The sequence below is a fragment of the Helicoverpa armigera genome, chromosome 9 (genome assembly GCF_030705265.1).
Source record: "Helicoverpa armigera isolate CAAS_96S chromosome 9, ASM3070526v1, whole genome shotgun sequence".
NCBI classification, from domain to species: Eukaryota; Metazoa; Arthropoda; class Insecta; order Lepidoptera; family Noctuidae; genus Helicoverpa; species Helicoverpa armigera.
The window spans coordinates 11436871-11453823 of record NC_087128.1 but is presented as its reverse complement, the minus strand read 5'-3'; the positions used below and the strand labels follow the sequence as shown (position 1 = coordinate 11453823).

The 16953-nt window shown below is 37.6% G+C and overlaps 2 protein-coding genes across 6 annotated transcripts in view; one reads left to right on the top strand and one right to left on the bottom strand.

Moving 5' to 3' along the window:
- Nucleotides 1–16953, bottom strand: part of LOC110369723 (protein outspread) — a 252489-nt gene that overhangs the window by 161444 nt on the left and 74092 nt on the right. The gene's annotated exons all lie outside the window — the stretch shown is intronic.
- LOC135116586 (uncharacterized) lies at nucleotides 10018–14062 on the top strand. The gene is made up of 5 exons (XM_064036092.1): nucleotides 10018–10202; nucleotides 11682–11761; nucleotides 11830–11929; nucleotides 12030–13065; nucleotides 13437–14062. Exons 2-5 carry the CDS (start codon nucleotides 11682–11684, stop codon nucleotides 14060–14062), a joined length of 1842 nt encoding a protein of 613 aa, XP_063892162.1. The 5' UTR covers nucleotides 10018–10202.

The following is a 16953-nucleotide window of genomic DNA, read 5'->3' as shown; positions in this document are numbered from 1 at the left end:
GCGCGCAGCTCAATGCGCGATAGCGCTGCGCCGGGCGCCGCGGAGTCTGCGCACGAGTCTAGCTCAAGTACTGATTAATCATCAATCTCTCAGCTTACAAGACACGGCAATCCTCAGAGAAAGTGCGATAACTTACATCAGCATCAGTTTGCTCGTGAACCACAAGTGTGACGGAGAAAATTATCAAAATCACTGTCCAAAACAAATAAAAAAGTAATAAACTTGAAAATGACAATAGAAAAAAGTGAAGTTACTTTCTATCGCGTCAAAATCAGACGAGTCTCGATACAAAAACTAGTGACAATGAAACTAAATGTTGATAGAATCACGACTTTCAACAAACATAGGATGATAAGAGCTGCAAGACCCCCACTGTTTGTTCTTTGTTACTCACACAGACTCGTTAGTGAGCTCGGCAATTAGAAACTATCATTTATCTACTCATCGATATAATACAGCCAAATACAAATGGCTTACAAATAGTGAAATTCTCATGAGGATTAAAATTATTTTAATGTCTTTCTTGGCCAGATCAATTAGCACATTGACATTGGCACATTCATCAGATATCTACTTAAGCATTAACAAAAGCAGCTCAACATGAGAAGCGATCATTAGCAACATGGACACGAACATCAAACATAAAGATACTTCTTCAGTCAACAAAAAACTCGTCAAAGACTATAACTTAGAAGCAACTATCAGTCTAAATGACTAAATACGCTGCACGTACAAACTCAAAAGCAAACTAGGCTTAATTAACGACAGCGATCGATAAAAAAATACATCCATATTCATTGAACAATCCTGAATGGATGCGAGTAGAGAGCTGAGTGAATGAATGGTTTTCTAATTATTTGCATTAGCCGTGAACACGCTGAGAATTTGTTCGTCTTTAATATTTCAATTAGCATTGCAAATTGTGGACCTTTGGAAAGTGTTGTACCGATGAATCAACTTCCCGTGGTTAGTGCGGGAGGGCGTTCCGAACTCGTCACGGAATCGCTACCGACACAATTATCGAATCTAGACCACTCTCACTGAAGCAAAAAGAACACCGAGACGTAAAGAAAGCAAAGTCAGGTGCGCCCCCATTTCACTTTCCAATGACTTATCTTTACCCCGGGCTCCGAACGAAAATTAACTCAAACGCGAAAGGAGTAGAGTTCGAAATACCTCAAAGCGACCGCGTATTGAGTCGGTAAGCATTTCATTATCTAGATTTACGAGGAAACCCTTTAAAAGTAGTTAATTGTGAGTGTTAATTTCGCTTTCTAACGATTTGTGTAAATTCTTTGGTATTGTCGGAAAGATCTGAGGTAGATTCATTAGTGTCGTTTATGACATTCTGAAAAGCATTGAAGCAGAATATGTGAATATTAAAGTAACAGTGTCACCTGCAGACATTATGGAAGTAATCATGCAATTTAACATCAATACTATCGTTAACATCTCGATCGTAGATCGTGCTATTGTGGCGTTGATGCATGCGCGGAGAAGCGCTCGCGCAGCCTTAATGACAGACCATTTAGTGCAGATATCGACGATACGATTGAGTCGTCGGCGTCGGCTTCTTGTTCGACTTCTGACAGAAGTTTTTTTATAGTATTTGGACTTGTAGGAGATTATCGGGAGCCGTCGACGTGGTGTTGGCAATTACTTATTGTTGCTCGTTGTGACACTAATGAGTCATTCAAGTTGGCTTTCTTCGTTCCCTTCGGTGGATTCTGAGAATAGTTACTTGATGTTGTCATGATCATTACTCATTACTTACTATTTTGACTGCCATTTTGCTAAGTGTATTGTTCGATTTATTTTGCTACTGAAAATGATCGTACCTGATTAAAGTAATTAAAGATGTTGTTAAGAAATTAACTAAATTAGTATTTAAGTATCATCTGCTTAAGATTTTTTTTGTTTCGGTTAATTCTATCTTACGGTTCTATTTCTGAAACATCAATAACTTTTCGGTCAAGCCAATCGGTACGCACGACAATGCCCAACGGGACGTAATTTTGCACAAAGCCTATTAATAGACCGTTAATTAAGATATTTCTCTTACTTTCATCTCTGTCTACAACTTAGGAAGAAATGAGACGAAGAAACAGGAAAATGATAGACAAATAAATATAAAATAGATGATTTGATTGTCTAAATCAAGTCTACAGTTAACTTTAATGATAAGGTTCAAGATGTGGAAATTAGAACGCCGTTACAACTGGCAAAGGAATGTGATATAAATTAAGTAACAGTAAGTTATTTAGACTTCAAAATATGTTCATGTTATATAGAAAACATTTTGGGTAATGATGACTTTGGAAACAATATACTAGATGCTATAGATTTGATATGAAATTTTTATATGAAAGAGAAGATAATGTTAAAGACACTGAAAATAAATGCTTGAAAGGTTTATCGATTCAAAATTTCGATTCCTCAGTTTCTTCAATAGAATCATACTTTAGATGGTGGGGTGTCGTGTTCAGAGATAAGTAAATAAATCGAATACTAATTAATACACTTTTATTTTCTGACTCCAATTAGGTTACATACGATTTGGTACGGTCACAATATTTAGTAGCGTGCGTTGGTAGTGCGATATACGGGACAACTGGGGAGGCGAACACAATGCAAGTACAGTATGAACAATATTGATGCGTCAACAATTAGTGTAGGTCCCACTACAATACTTATTAGCTCACAAACCTGTTCCCCAGTTATCTATATTACTGTCTCGATATAATAATTTTGTATCGCGTGGTCTATTCAATCGATTTGATTGTTTAAGCGTTGACATCTCACCTTGACTCCGTTCGTGTACATCGACTTGTACTTGTGCGAGGCCAGTGTGTACTGTGAATTGAGTCTTGTGTTCTCAGATGGGGACAGCTGGCTTTTTGTATTGGTACTGAGAATCAATTAGTGTTTGTTAGTTGGGATTCTTTTTTGGATCGTGAACGTCTAGTTTGCCAAGTATTGTTTTTGGCAATCTTCTTATTTAAGTCTTATTTGTTTATAGTGCATTGATCCGTTATGTTTTGCCTCAGTCAATTTTGGAGATTTTGATAGATTTGCTAAAGCAGGTCATCTATGTCTGTGCCATTTTTTTGCGGGTTACTGGTTTAGTTACTTACATACAGACTCTTGGATTTCTAATATTAATAAGGACATAGATTTCAATGGCTTACGTGACAACGGGCACGTCTACTTACTATTATAGTTTATCAGTCTTCTCTGCCCTCATAGTGCACAGTTTAATAACATCAAATGACATGCGCCTTTATTCCGCGAACTGGGCTCCGATAATGTTAGTTTTATTGAATTTCGCCGCTCATTTCTAGGAAAATTTACATTAAAGTGTTTATGCCAACAGTAAAGGTTTAACGGTAATTTGGTTAAGTTCAATCGTAAAGCTGAGACAGTTAATCGTACCCGGATTCTGCTTTATTCAAGGTTTATGTGTGAACATGGGAAATCTTATTGAAGCGTTAAAGATTGGGCTTGTGTCTGAAACTCAGTATTACTCATTTTTCGTAAGTGGCAAGCCTACAAATATTATGAAACTTATGTGACTCTTTCCAAGAAACTCTTAAATATTTATTGGATTTTTTCGCCATACCTTTATTCTGAAATCGGTGGACAATGTTGCAGAATTGAATTTCGCCACAAAAAGCCTACTTTAACAACAACAAGTCCAGCCTACACCCTAGGTTTCGCCTACTCGACAGTTTCTAAAACAGTACACAAGCTGCACCATATAAATTAGAATTTCTCTGGATCGCAAGTAATTAATCAGCATTAGTGAGACTGGATCAAAGGGGCCGCGGCGACACTTTCGCCAGTACCACCGATAAATTGTCACGCCCACTGCGCGACGCGGCCGGCGCACGCGCAGCCGACGCTATTTTAAGACATTGTAACATCATATTTAAATACAATAAAGGTATGGTACGGAACAATTGTAATGTATGACCGGCTCAATCTTGACTCAATTATTTTACAGACACAAAGATAAAAAAGTTGTGTCTACTGTCACACTTTCTTTACTATACAGGTCACAATATTCATTGTCAACCATTTATTTACTATTAAAAACAACAATAATCCAATAGTGTTTACAAACTACCAAGAAACAACACCATTACAGTCTAAACGAACGTGTGTAAGAAATAATTCGTGACGTCTTCTAGCTCCACTAACAATGATTACCAGCCATTTTCACTTAATGAAATACGTTTTCCATACACAGCTTTCCACCCAACGTTGGGAACCAGTCACTTTCTATATAGAAAATTATCGACAAACGACCAAGTTAGAATGACACCTGTCTCTTTGAACAAATTGATCAATAAAGTATCAAGTTAAGTTGGTCGTTGTTTGTATTGACGATTCTTTTCTTGTGTCGTCTGCTGTCAGTCTTTAGTTGTAATTGTCTATTGTTTAGTGAAAAGGCTATTATAGAATGTCTAAGAAATTACCAAAATTTCAAAAATACTGGTCTTAAATTAAATCTTTCCACGAGCAAAGTCCTTTAAGAGCTTAGTAATTAAAATGGTCTTAGTAAAAGTGATTTCTTACTCATAAATCAAATAACAAAAGGAAAACTAAAGGTCATAACCGAAGTTAGCTCTGACCTTGAACTTGAAAACAAGACTACTATTACTTTTAATTTTAACTAGTTTCGATAATAGCCATTTTGGCCAACGACCACTTTTTATTTTCTCTCAGAATTCGAGTTTTTGAACAATTGGTATAGCGGAATCAATTAACTGATCTGTTCTTTTGATAATAACTTGGAATCGAAAGTTCATGTCTACACGCAAAATTTCTATAAAAATCTATATAAGGTGCTCTCACATTTTGGCTGGCATTGTATAATTTTAATTGGATGGAAATAGGAAAAGGTGACTTGTAAGATTTGTAACTAAAAAAAATATTAATTTAGGACTGATCTGTAGAAACTAAACAGAAAAGAAGGCATACAATTAGTTATGCCAAAACAAAGAATTTTATAACCAGGATCTGCTAAGGACCGTGTGGTCTGACACACAACAAAAAGAATGCGTTTTGATAAAAACACCGATACACACGTCTGACATATCTGACCTCTTGATAAACCAAAATTTGATAATTTATACTTTAAGGTTCTGAAGTTGAAAAATTGTGTATTTTATTGAGCACGTCTTTCGATTGTAAATGGCCGATTTCTGGAGATCCCAAACAGGTTTCAGAATGTTCCGATCAATTTTGGAAGAGGGTTTTTTTCTTCTTTATGCATTCTTAGCCTCGATAACGAATGATCAGGCCTTGAACCTTGAATGTTTGTTTTTTTTATTGTCTTTAGTTTATAAATAGGGTTTAGTATGCAGATATTGGTGGTGTCATCCATGTTAGCGCATCCCATACACTTTTGTTTTAAGGATACAATTCTTTTTTTTTTCAACGTTCCATCTTTGAGTTCAAACTTGGAATATGTGACTTTTTATATAAAATACTTTTTGTATAATACTCCTACATCCTAATAGCTGTCAAGTCAAAATAACCGGCTAGATGAGGTAAAAACACCTAAAATTAGATTCTATCACGATAAGGGTCACTAATACCCAAAATGGACCCGAAAATTCCTCTTATAGTTGCCGTGGGACCAACTGCATTTGCCCTTTGATTACCATCCATTTACCCGTGGGAAGGGAAGAGGGGATGATTACACTATAATAATAGGCTACAGAACTTCTCACCCACTAAACCTCCTTATATTGTTAAGATAACATCAAAAAAATTAAGCGCCTAGAAGAAACATTGTTTGTTTTTGCATTTCATAACGAGGTGCGTTCGTTAATCACGACAGTCTATAATTTGAGTTAATTGAAAAATAATGAAGGGTCATTTATGAAGTTAATTATGTAGATGATGTGAGAATAGAGAGACAAGGGTTTGTTGAGAAGTTCCTGTATGTCATTGTCCTACCTGATGCAAGTGATAAAAGCGAAACATAGGTCATTCAAACTTGGGCTTTCTTGTCATAATGGCCAGTGACATTAATTTTACAGTGCACCTTAAAATCTACGATAATTTGAGAAAATAATGTGACTAAATCTCAGCCTAGCTCGATCAATCGCGACAAACGCACTTTTTTCCCATTAATCCTTAAGCTAAAGGTTCGTTATGATAACTATTATTTCTCTAAATAGACAGCAGTGCGCGGGCGGGAATTTTAATGGGCAGGCATCTTGTGCGCAATGCGCCAGCGCAGCTTTTTGCCCCCTCCACCGCACGCAACAAATTGTTGCTGCGCCGCATTTTGTGCGTTTCTAGGGTTCAACGGGTTCTTAGAGAAAATGAAATGCGTTTCAAACAGTTTTTATCCCTAACCAAGGAAAGGCAGACGCATCTGGCCAGGCATCCGCTGAGGGCCCATACAGAATCCTGATTGGCTAAAACAGTTAGTAGGAGGGCGATGATTTTGGAATTTATCAGGACAAAGCAGGAAATGGCGAATTTGTGTCCAATTATAATAAATAGTTTATTTCATTATTTTTAGATTAGATTGAATTAATTTTGACAGAAAATATGGGTAAACGTTCATTTACTTAAAGTTATTGGAATTATCTAATTCGATTTTATGTAACTTGAAATTGCCGATTACAGCAAGTCAGTATGCCAGTTGTGCGAACATTGTAATATACGATTTTAGTAAACAAAAATGGTTACCGAACGAGGAAACAATAACTTTCAAATGCGTAATACCAATTACAATGTTATAATATTGATGCAATGTTATTTGTTACACAAAAACTTCATGATTGACAATCAGTTTTTCAAACATATTGAAAGGAAAATTGTTTTCCAGTATTGCATAATAATATGGTACTGAAGTAATTAAATAGTCGACGAAATGTTTGCCTCACGCAACAAGCTATGGACGAAATGATATGCTACTGTTAATGTCACAATAGGAATATTCACTTACTTGTTAGTTAGCGTTAATCAGATGTATACACACTTCATCATCATCAGTCATCATCTCTCAGCTTCCAGTCTGACCGGATGCAGCGGAGTACCAGTGTTTTGCAAGGAGCGACTACCTATCTGACCTCCTCAACCCAGTTACCCGGGCAACCCAATACTCTTCATCTCTCAGTAAAATACAAAAAATAATTTAAAACTTCTATGTTGCGTAACAGACAACAGTTAACAAAAATATCGACCATGACCGCGTGCGTGTATCCATCAAACTGTAAAAAACACGGACATTACGAAACCATCATTAATTGCCAGTAAAAAAGATTTACAATATTCTTTGAGCTATGATTTCTTTATATAACGCGAATTTAACGAAGTATTAGAAATTTTAAGGCAAGTTCGTACCTCGGTTGCGCAAGCGCTTTCTAAATAAAGTCTGTCACAGACGTACGTAGAAAATGTCTGATGGCTTATGTAACGTATGATATATTGATATTGGAGTTCTGATATGCGAATGAAGTGTATCGAACTTCGATGGTACTTGATGACCCTTATGTTTCTTGTTCCCACGCCTATTTACGCAATAATTTAAATGTACGGCTATTTTTAGAATATTTTATGTAATGCTAGCATAATATTTATGTGGAGAATACATTAAAACTTTAGTTTCTACAACAACTTAACTCACACGCTGGTCATAATCGTAACTCTTTTAAGTTTTTGATCGCGTGCATCATACACATTATTTCGACAAAATTTCGTTTCCGTTTGCATACTTAAATGGCTATTGGCTTATTTACCGAGTTCTGTACTAAATAAGATATGTGATGAAAGTATTTAAATGAGAAATTCAAGTTTATTTCAATGCGAGTGCACCGGAGTCTACTTGTAGCTTTGATCTGGTCTCGCTCAAATCACCATACATATTGCAGGCGGTTTAAAACCCAAGTCTTCATAAAAGTGAGCCGATATCACTTATATTCAATATCCCATATAACGCTTTACAAAACTGAATTACACCGAAGAAGCTCGTTACGGTGACCATGATTTATGACCACAAAATAATCCAAGTTTTTTATTACGAGCCCATAAAGAAGTGTGGATGGCCTCAATTATTGTTGCCACATTAAAAACTTTTAAAGTTAATCGTTCGAGGGCTTCAATATGTGATGAAAAGTTATTTTTATGATTTTTAATATCGATGATAGGCTATGGAATATGATTAGTTCTATGGAACCCATACCAAAAATTACAGTAGTATTTTTTTTTTATTTCGGAGACATTTTTTTTTTGTTACAGTTATGCAAGACTACCAGTAGGTACATGCATTTTGACTCATAAGAATATATGCATACATATTTTTATGTTAGGGGCTGCGTTGATTAACCAAAATACAAATATCCTTCTTTATTTTTATATTCTTCTCAATAACTGAATATGAATCAGTATTCTCGTTCTTTTTAACCAAAATAGAATTTATGTCATATGACTCAAATATCAGCGGCTTCTCGATTTTTATTTAAGTACAATTTTACGATTTGCTTCATGAGGAGAGCAGCAAGTTGGTGTTTATAAAATAAGGTAATAGCACGAGTTTATTTTTTTCAATTTACAGGTCTATGTGATTGTGTTTTATGTAGATTCTATGGGATGATTGAGACTTTACACTATATAAAATAAATTGTGGGGGTTTAAGGCAGATTGTTTGAGCCTCATGCATGTGCCAAATTGATATACGAAGAAACACGCTCGATGCAAATTTTTCATAAAGCCCACAATAGGATGACCTGACCACATTAAAAGGTAAATGTACTTATAAAAATTAAAAATACCAACATCGTTAAACAAGTTTTTGTACGAGGTCGCGGTTTTAATGGTCTTATCTTAGCGGTTAATCATTGTTAAGAATATTTATGTATTAAAACACTTTAACCGCTCAGACGGACGTTTGACTGGCTCGTAAATCATATTAACTGGGGTGTCCTTAAAATTTTAATCATATTGAAATAAACATCATATTATTTACAGGCAATTTTTCTGTGACCTAAAATGTTGACATCAGTCACATTCCTACGCGTTCGCGGCACACATAAGTCATACTTAGGAAAAGAAATTAAAATGTACGGCTACGCGGCCACCCCACTGGTAGCTGATTTCAATGCACAACAGCGTACATTCATAATTTTCTTTGGGTCATAAAAAGCGCCAGTGTAAATAGACCCCCAATAGTTACACACAGTTTGAAGATATCCTAGTGTCGCGATAGTTTAAAGCTCTTCTAATTTTGGATGCGTTTGAGCACGTCCCTTTCAAGATGGCGCCGGATACGTGACGTTTCTAAAGGCGGGAAACAATAGTAGACCCGTTATGAATATTGAGAACTCGGGGATTGTCAAAGGCACGCTTCAACAATTTTCGCCGTGCGTTCGGGTAGACAAATGAATTTACACTGGAATCCATTGGCCTACTGACGTACGCACGCGCGACCGCCGACAATTTTGGCGCCATGTTTCTTTACATTCGAAATTCAAAACAATTTTTTTTATGCGTGTTGAGGCGCGTACACATGAAATTTACATACAGCCAGGACATTAAGGAATATTTTAAATGTTTATGACTAAAGTCACGGACATAGGTAGCGAGTCTTTTAAGGACGCGTTTGCAGTTTGAGCAAAATTAAGCTGTTTTTCGGTACATTTTGCGACTAAACCAAGCCAAATCAAATATGACAAATAACTCCTAGTTATAGCTTGGGTCTTCAACTATAAACGCGAGGAAGGTTTTTTTTGAAAAAATAAATTTTTGATATCATAAAAAAGTTATTTCGTAACCCCTTTCTACAAAATTCATGATTCCGGGTCAAGTTTAGGTACAATTTTCTACTAAGAATAAAGTAATTTAATATTGATTTATTTTTTGTAAATAGGCAAACATAGTCAAGATTAAATGTGAGGAAAAAAAATACAGTATTGTGCTATGAATAAGGTTAGAAAAAATAAAAACAAAACCAATTTTTTCACATATTTTGCTACTAACGATGAGTCTTAACAGCTTGAAATAGGGTTATTTTATTTGTATTCCTTCCGACCCACGATTGTGCGAAAGCCTCATTCTGAGTCAGTCTGCGCTCGGCCGCCGTCGTGAGAGGACACTGTATCGCTCGTTTCCAGCTGCTCGTGTTGAAAAAGATCGCTGTATAAATACAAAATATTCGACTAACCAAATTTGATCCTTCTAAGGTAAGATTATTGATTTTATCATTACACCAAAATATTATGCAATATTGTAAATATTTCACTAAAAAATAACGTTTCATCGCACGTGATCATGAAGTACTTTGGTGACTGCTAACGTGGAGTGACCTGAAGGTATATCCTCGGTGTCTGCTACTGGAACTCCGCGACGAATTGAGTCAGATGTACCGAGTTTGGACTCGTTTTGTGTGTTATGAAGAGACTTTACCACCGGACTTGATGGAGTAACCTGAAGGTATACCCTCGGTGTCTGCTACTGGAACTCCGCGACGAATAGATCTAGGTGTACCGAGTTTGGGCTCGTTTTGTTAGCTATGATGAGACCTTACCACCGGACTTGGTGAAGTGACCTGAAGGTATACCCTCGGTGTCTGCTACTGGAACTCCGCGACGAATAGATCTAGGTGTACCGAGTTTGGGCTCGTTTTGTTAGCTATGATGAGACCTTACCACCGGACTTGATGAAGTGACCTGAAGGTATACCCTCGGTGTCTGCTACTGGAACTCCGCGACGAATTGAGTCAGATGTACCGAGTTTGGACTCGTTTTGTGTGTTATGAAGAGACTTTACCACCGGACTTGATGGAGTAACCTGAAGGTATACCCTCGGTGTCTGCTACTGGAACTCCGCGACGAATAGATCTAGGTGTACCGAGTTTGGGCTCGTTTTGTTAGCTATGATGAGACCTTACCACCGGACTTGGTGAAGTGACCTGAAGGTATACCCTCGGTGTCTGCTACTGGAACTCCGCGACGAATAGATCTAGGTGTACCGAGTTTGGGCTCGTTTTGTTAGCTATGATGAGACCTTACCACCGGACTTGATGAAGTGACCTGAAGGTATACCCTCGGTGTCTGCTACTGGAACTCCGTGACGAATAGATCTAGGTGTACCGAGTTTGGGCTCGTTTTGTTAGCTATGATGAGACCTTACCACCGGACTTGATGAAGTGACCTGAAGGTATACCCTCGGTGTCTGCTACTGGAACTCCGTGACGAATAGATCTAGGTGTACCGAGTTTGGGCTCGTTTTGTTAGCTATGATGAGACCTTACCACCGGACTTGATGAAGTGACCTGAAGGTATACCCTCGGTGTCTGCTACTGGAACTCCGTGACAAATAGATCTAGGTGTACCGAGTTTGGGCTCGTTTTGTTAGCTATGATGAGACCTTACCACCGGACTTGATGGAGTGACCTGAAGGTATACCCTCGGTGTCTGCTACTGGAACTCCGCGACGAATAGATCTAGGTGTACCGAGTTTGGGCTCGTTTTGTTAGCTATGATGAGACCTTACCACCGGACTAGATGAAGTGACCTGAAGGTATACCCTCGGTGTCTGCTACTGAAACTCTGCGACGAATAGAGTTAGGTGTACCGAGTTTGGACTCGTTTTTATTATTTTTTTTTTATAATAAAATGTTTGAGTACATAATAACTATGAATATTCAATTGTTGTTATAGATGCCGAGAAGTCGAACGTTTGGCAAAAGCTCTCGTAAACAAGTGCTTTCCAGAAAAAATGCATTGGAAAATATAAGACGGTAATCATTTGTTTATGGAATGCTCATCATAATTGAGAACTGTCAAATTAATTCGTTTGTTTTCACAGACTTCGAGAAGTGAGTCGCAATTCTAGTGACATAAGTGAGGTGCATTCAGAAGAAACAGATTGTAGTACTTCCAATAACAATGACTTGGAGACATCTTACGTAAGTTATCATATTTCTTTACTACGACTTGTACATGTACTATTATTGTGTTTTGCTAACGTCCTTTGGTACAAATGACAAATTAAATATTTTTTTCTAGACCGCTGTGGATGAAGAAAAAGTAACCTATCAGATTTCAGGAAGAAGGCTTATTGAAATGGCTTATTTTATGGAGCAATTACAAGGAATCAGCAATCATAAGTCTATGTTTAATTGTAATTTGAGTACAATTGAACTATTGAGTGAAAAAAGGTCTGGGCTTCACTCGACCTTTTCAATTAAATGCAAAATGTGTGGTGCTGAATTCACGTTAGAATCATCCAAAAAAACTGAAAATAAAATGGACGTGAATGAAGAAATTGTCGCTGGTATAATGACGATTGGTGCTGGGGTTACACAGCTTAATACTGTTTTGTGTCATGTAAATATGCCACCAATGTCAGTACGATTGTACCAAGCTAAGCATGACATAATAAGTCGGTGGTGGAAAAAGGCTGCGCAGCACTACATGATCGAGGCGGGTAAAGAGGAGAAAGACAATGCTTTAGCTATTGGAAGTGTAAATACAGATGGGTTAGCTATGATACCTGTATCGGGTGATGCATGTTGGTCCAAGCGCTCTTATGGAACCAATTACAGTGCTTCCTCCGGTGTTGGTGCAATCGTAGGCATGCACTCAAAAAAAGTATTATATTATGGTGTCAAAAATAAATTCTGCAATATCTGTGCACGAGCAGAAAATAAAGGGGCATTACCTAGGAAACATGCTTGTTTTAAAAATTTTCAAGGTCCTTCTACCGCTATAGAAGCAGTTGTAATAACAGAGGGCTTCAAAAAGTCCATTGGTATGCATGGACTTATCTACCACCAGTTTATAGCAGATGGTGATTCAAGCACTTATGCTAGCATTAGGAACGCAAGGCCTTATGATAACATAACTGTGGGTAAAATCGAATGTAAAAATCATTTACTAAGAAATTACTGCAAAGGCCTGCTAGCAATTTGTAGTAATACTTCTTTCCACATAAGGGGCCGAAAGATTCTGAAAGAAAATTATTTGCGTATACGTTGGGGCATTGATAGTAGCGTCAAATATTGGTCCAATAAAAACGTTGCTTTCGAAGAAAAGGCAAGAGGTATCAAAATGATATAATAAATGGTCCCTATCATATATTTGGTGATCACTCCAACTGCGCAACTTATTTTTGTAGTGATGACGTCAAAAAACGCAACGTGAATAATATGGTGCCAGAACTGACAGCTTACGGGGTCTTTCAAAAAGTTGAAGATTTGGCCCAACGTCTTTCACTGCATTCCTGTAGTTTTGTTTACAATGAAACAAATAATGCAGTGGAAAGTTTTAATGCACGAGTTGCAAAATTTATAGGAGGCAAAAGAGTGAACTTTACCCAGCGGGGGTCCTATCTTGCTCGTTGTGCTGCAGCCGTGGTGTCCTATAACACGGGTGTCCTTCAGTCGGCAGTACACAAATATATTTTTGGCACAGATGCCAATCCCGAAATTGTTCGGCTAGAAAAATTACGCCAAAATTTAAATCAAAAAAGGCACAACAGAAAAATTAAAAAGAAAAAGAATCCAAAGCCATCTGCATCTAAAGATGCCTATTATGGTGAAAGTTGCCAAAAGGTGGACATGAACGAGGAAGAATTTGAAGAGGCCAAAAATAAATTTTTAAATGCATTAGAACTTTCGGAGACTGAAAAGGTAAATTTAGAAAGGGACACAGTTTTGCAGAGTGGCAGTACATTATGGCTAGAAACTAGAAGGAAACTGCTGACAGCGTCGTGGTTCGCAGCAGTCTGTAAACGTCGCATAACCACTGAGTGTGGACCACTAATAAAACAAATATTGTATCAGAAAGACTTAAGCAATATCCCGTCAATAAAACATGGCAGAAGCAATGAAGCGACTGCCATCCGCGAACTTGCAGCGATCTTGAATATGCCCATTGAAAAGTGCGGGTTGTTCATAGACCGAGAATTTCCCTTTCTTGGAGCAACCCCCGACGGAAAGTGTGAGATTGGAATAATAGAAATAAAATGTCCATCTTCGGCATATGGTTTGGAGCCAGACGATGCCATTAAACTCAAAAAGTTGATTTTGGTTGCCTAGTGATAATTTATTTACGGTAAACAAAAAACATAAATGGTATTACCAAATACAAGGACAGCTACGCATTACTAGGCAAGACACTTGCGTGTTTGCTATTTGGACGGGCCCTGGCAAAGTCAAATATGAGTACATACAAAGAGATGAACAATTTTGGAAGGAAAAAATGGAGATAAATTTAATTAGTTTTTACCAAAATTGTCTTCTTCCAGAATTGATTGACCCAAGAATGTCACGGAATATGAAGCTGAGGGTACATTCCTCGCACTTAAAAAATATTCTAGGGCTGAAAAATTTGTGAATAAATTAAAATGAATCCAAAACCTTCTTTTATTTCACATGAAACCATCACTTGTATTAAATAAAATATATATTTATTCATTCTCATCATAACTTACAAAACGAGCCCAAACTCGGTATACCTAGATCTATTCGTCGCGGAGTTCCAGTAGCAGACACCGAGGGTATACCTTCAGGTTACTCCATAAGTCCGCCGGTAAAGTCTCTTCATAACACACAAAACGAGTCCAAACTCGGTACACCTGACTCTATTCGTCACGGAGTTCCAGTAGCAGACACCGAGGGTATACCTTCAGGTCACTTCATCAAGTCCGGTGGTAAGGTCTCATCATAGCTAACAAAACGAGCCCAAACTCGGTACACCTAGATCTATTCGTCGCGGAGTTCCAGTAGCAGACACCGAGGGTATACCTTCAGGTTACTCCATCAAGTCCGGTGGTAAAGTCTCTTCATAACACACAAAACGAGTCCAAACTCGGTACATCTGACTCTATTCGTCGCGGAGTTCCAGTAGCAGACACCGAGGGTATACCTTCAGGTTACTCCATCAAGTCCGGTGGTAAAGTCTCTTCATAACACACAAAACGAGTCCAAACTCGGTACATCTGACTCTATTCGTCGCGGAGTTCCAGTAGCAGACACCGAGGGTATACCTTCAGGTTACTCCATCAAGTCCGGTGGTAAAGTCTCTTCATAACACACAAAACGAGTCCAAACTCGGTACATCTGAATCTATTCGTCGCGGAGTTCCAGTAGCAGACACCGAGGGTATACCTTCAGGTTACTCCATCAAGTCCGGTGGTAAGGTCTCATCATAGCTAACAAAACGAGCCCAAACTCGGTACACCTAGATCTATTCGTCGCGGAGTTCCAGTAGCAGACACCGAGGGTATACCTTCAGGTCACTTCATCAAGTCCGGTGGTAAGGTCTCATCATAGCTAACAAAACGTGCCCAAACTCGGTACACCTAGATCTATTCGTAGCGGAGTTCCAGTAGCAGACACCGAGGATATACCTTCAGGTCACTGCATCAAGTCCGGTGGTCAGGTCTCATCATAGCTAACAAAACGAGCCCAAACTCGGTACACCTAACTCTATTCGTCGCGGAGTTCCAGTAGCAGACACCGACGATATACATTCAGGTCACTCCATCAAGACCGGAGGTAAAGTTTCATCATAGTCATCATACATAACCAACAAAACCAGTAAAATTTTTATGGTTATCTAAACGCAGATAAGTACTTGAGTACATAAAAAACAAAATAAATTATCCAAGTTTCAAAATTTGTTTATTTGACTATATTCTTGCAGCTAACAATGCCTACATTTGTGTGAGTGGGCCGTGTCAATGTAGTAGTTCGATTTCATGCCTATCAATTTTGCAAACGCGTCCTTAAGGGCTGTATACATTTTCCAATCTGTAAACAATTAACATTACCTTTAAGTTTGATTATTTTGAAACGTTGTTAAACAAAAGTAGTAAAGTAAAATGCATCGTATGAAAACACCCTTACCAAGCCAACATTGTAACTTATTTATATATGTAGTGACACACCATAGAAATGATTAGTCAAAATGTTTAGTTACAGGTTAGCATATTTATCCGGAAACCAGTGAGTCAAATACACTGAACATTGGTATTCAAATAACGGAATACGAAGAATAAAGATGAATCCATCCAAGGGCAAGCAAAGTTTGAATAGGAAAACGGAAAAAAATGTATTTCACATGTTAAATGTAATATTTTTATAATAAGCCTTAAAAAATTATCCAAGTTTTATTGTAAAAGGATAAAAAGAAAATAATATGTCCTAATTTCGAAAAACATTGTCACCCTATCTTTCCGCGAAATGACAAACGAATGACGAGAAGTGACCAATTTGTGATTCGATTAAAATTGAACACGGATGAAACTAGTTAACTTACAACGTCTTAAACCAGAAGATATGTTTTGATTACATAATAAGTCTATTAATTGATTAATAGGCGATTACTCAACAGTTCCGGCGTTTAACTGGTAGATGTCAGGAAATTAGATAATGTCCTCAGTGAGGCCAGTAATGGCAAATTAAATATTTTGATATAGTGCACCGTAAGATCGCAGATACTAGCGTTATGTAACTTTGTACATGTTTTGTATGTTGTATAAACATTATTATCTGCCTAGTCTTTTCCCAACTACATATGTTAGGTCGGCTTCCAGTCTAACTGGATGCAGCTGAGTACCAGTGTTTTACAAGGAGCGACTGCCTATCTGACCTCCTCAACCCAGTTACCTGGCCAAAAAAGTTTTATATCTATCTATCTAGTATTATATATACAGTAGAATCCGGATATAACGACCTTCAAGGGACCGACGATACTATGTCGTACTAACCGGACGACGCACAAAACGGACGGATTATTTCTTAAGTACATAACTTCACTTGTACATACATACGTAACTTACGAATACATATTATTATCTTCTTATATATAAAAATGAATTGATGTTCGTTAGTCTCACTAAAACTCGAGAATGGCTGGACCGATTTGGCTTATTTTGGTTTTAAAATGTTCGTAGAGGTCCAGGGAAGGTTTAAACGATACGAAG

Coding starts and splice junctions, on each gene's coding strand:
- LOC135116586 (XM_064036092.1), top strand. CDS start 11,682: ATGCCGAGAAGTCGAACGTTTGGCAAAAGCTCTCGTAAACAAGTGCTT. Junction 11,762..11,829: donor GCATTGGAAAATATAAGACG/GTAATCATTTGT, acceptor TTGTTTTCACAG/ACTTCGAGAAGTGAGTCGCA. Junction 13,066..13,436: donor TTTCGAAGAAAAGGCAAGAG/GTATCAAAATGA, acceptor TTTTTGGCACAG/ATGCCAATCCCGAAATTGTT.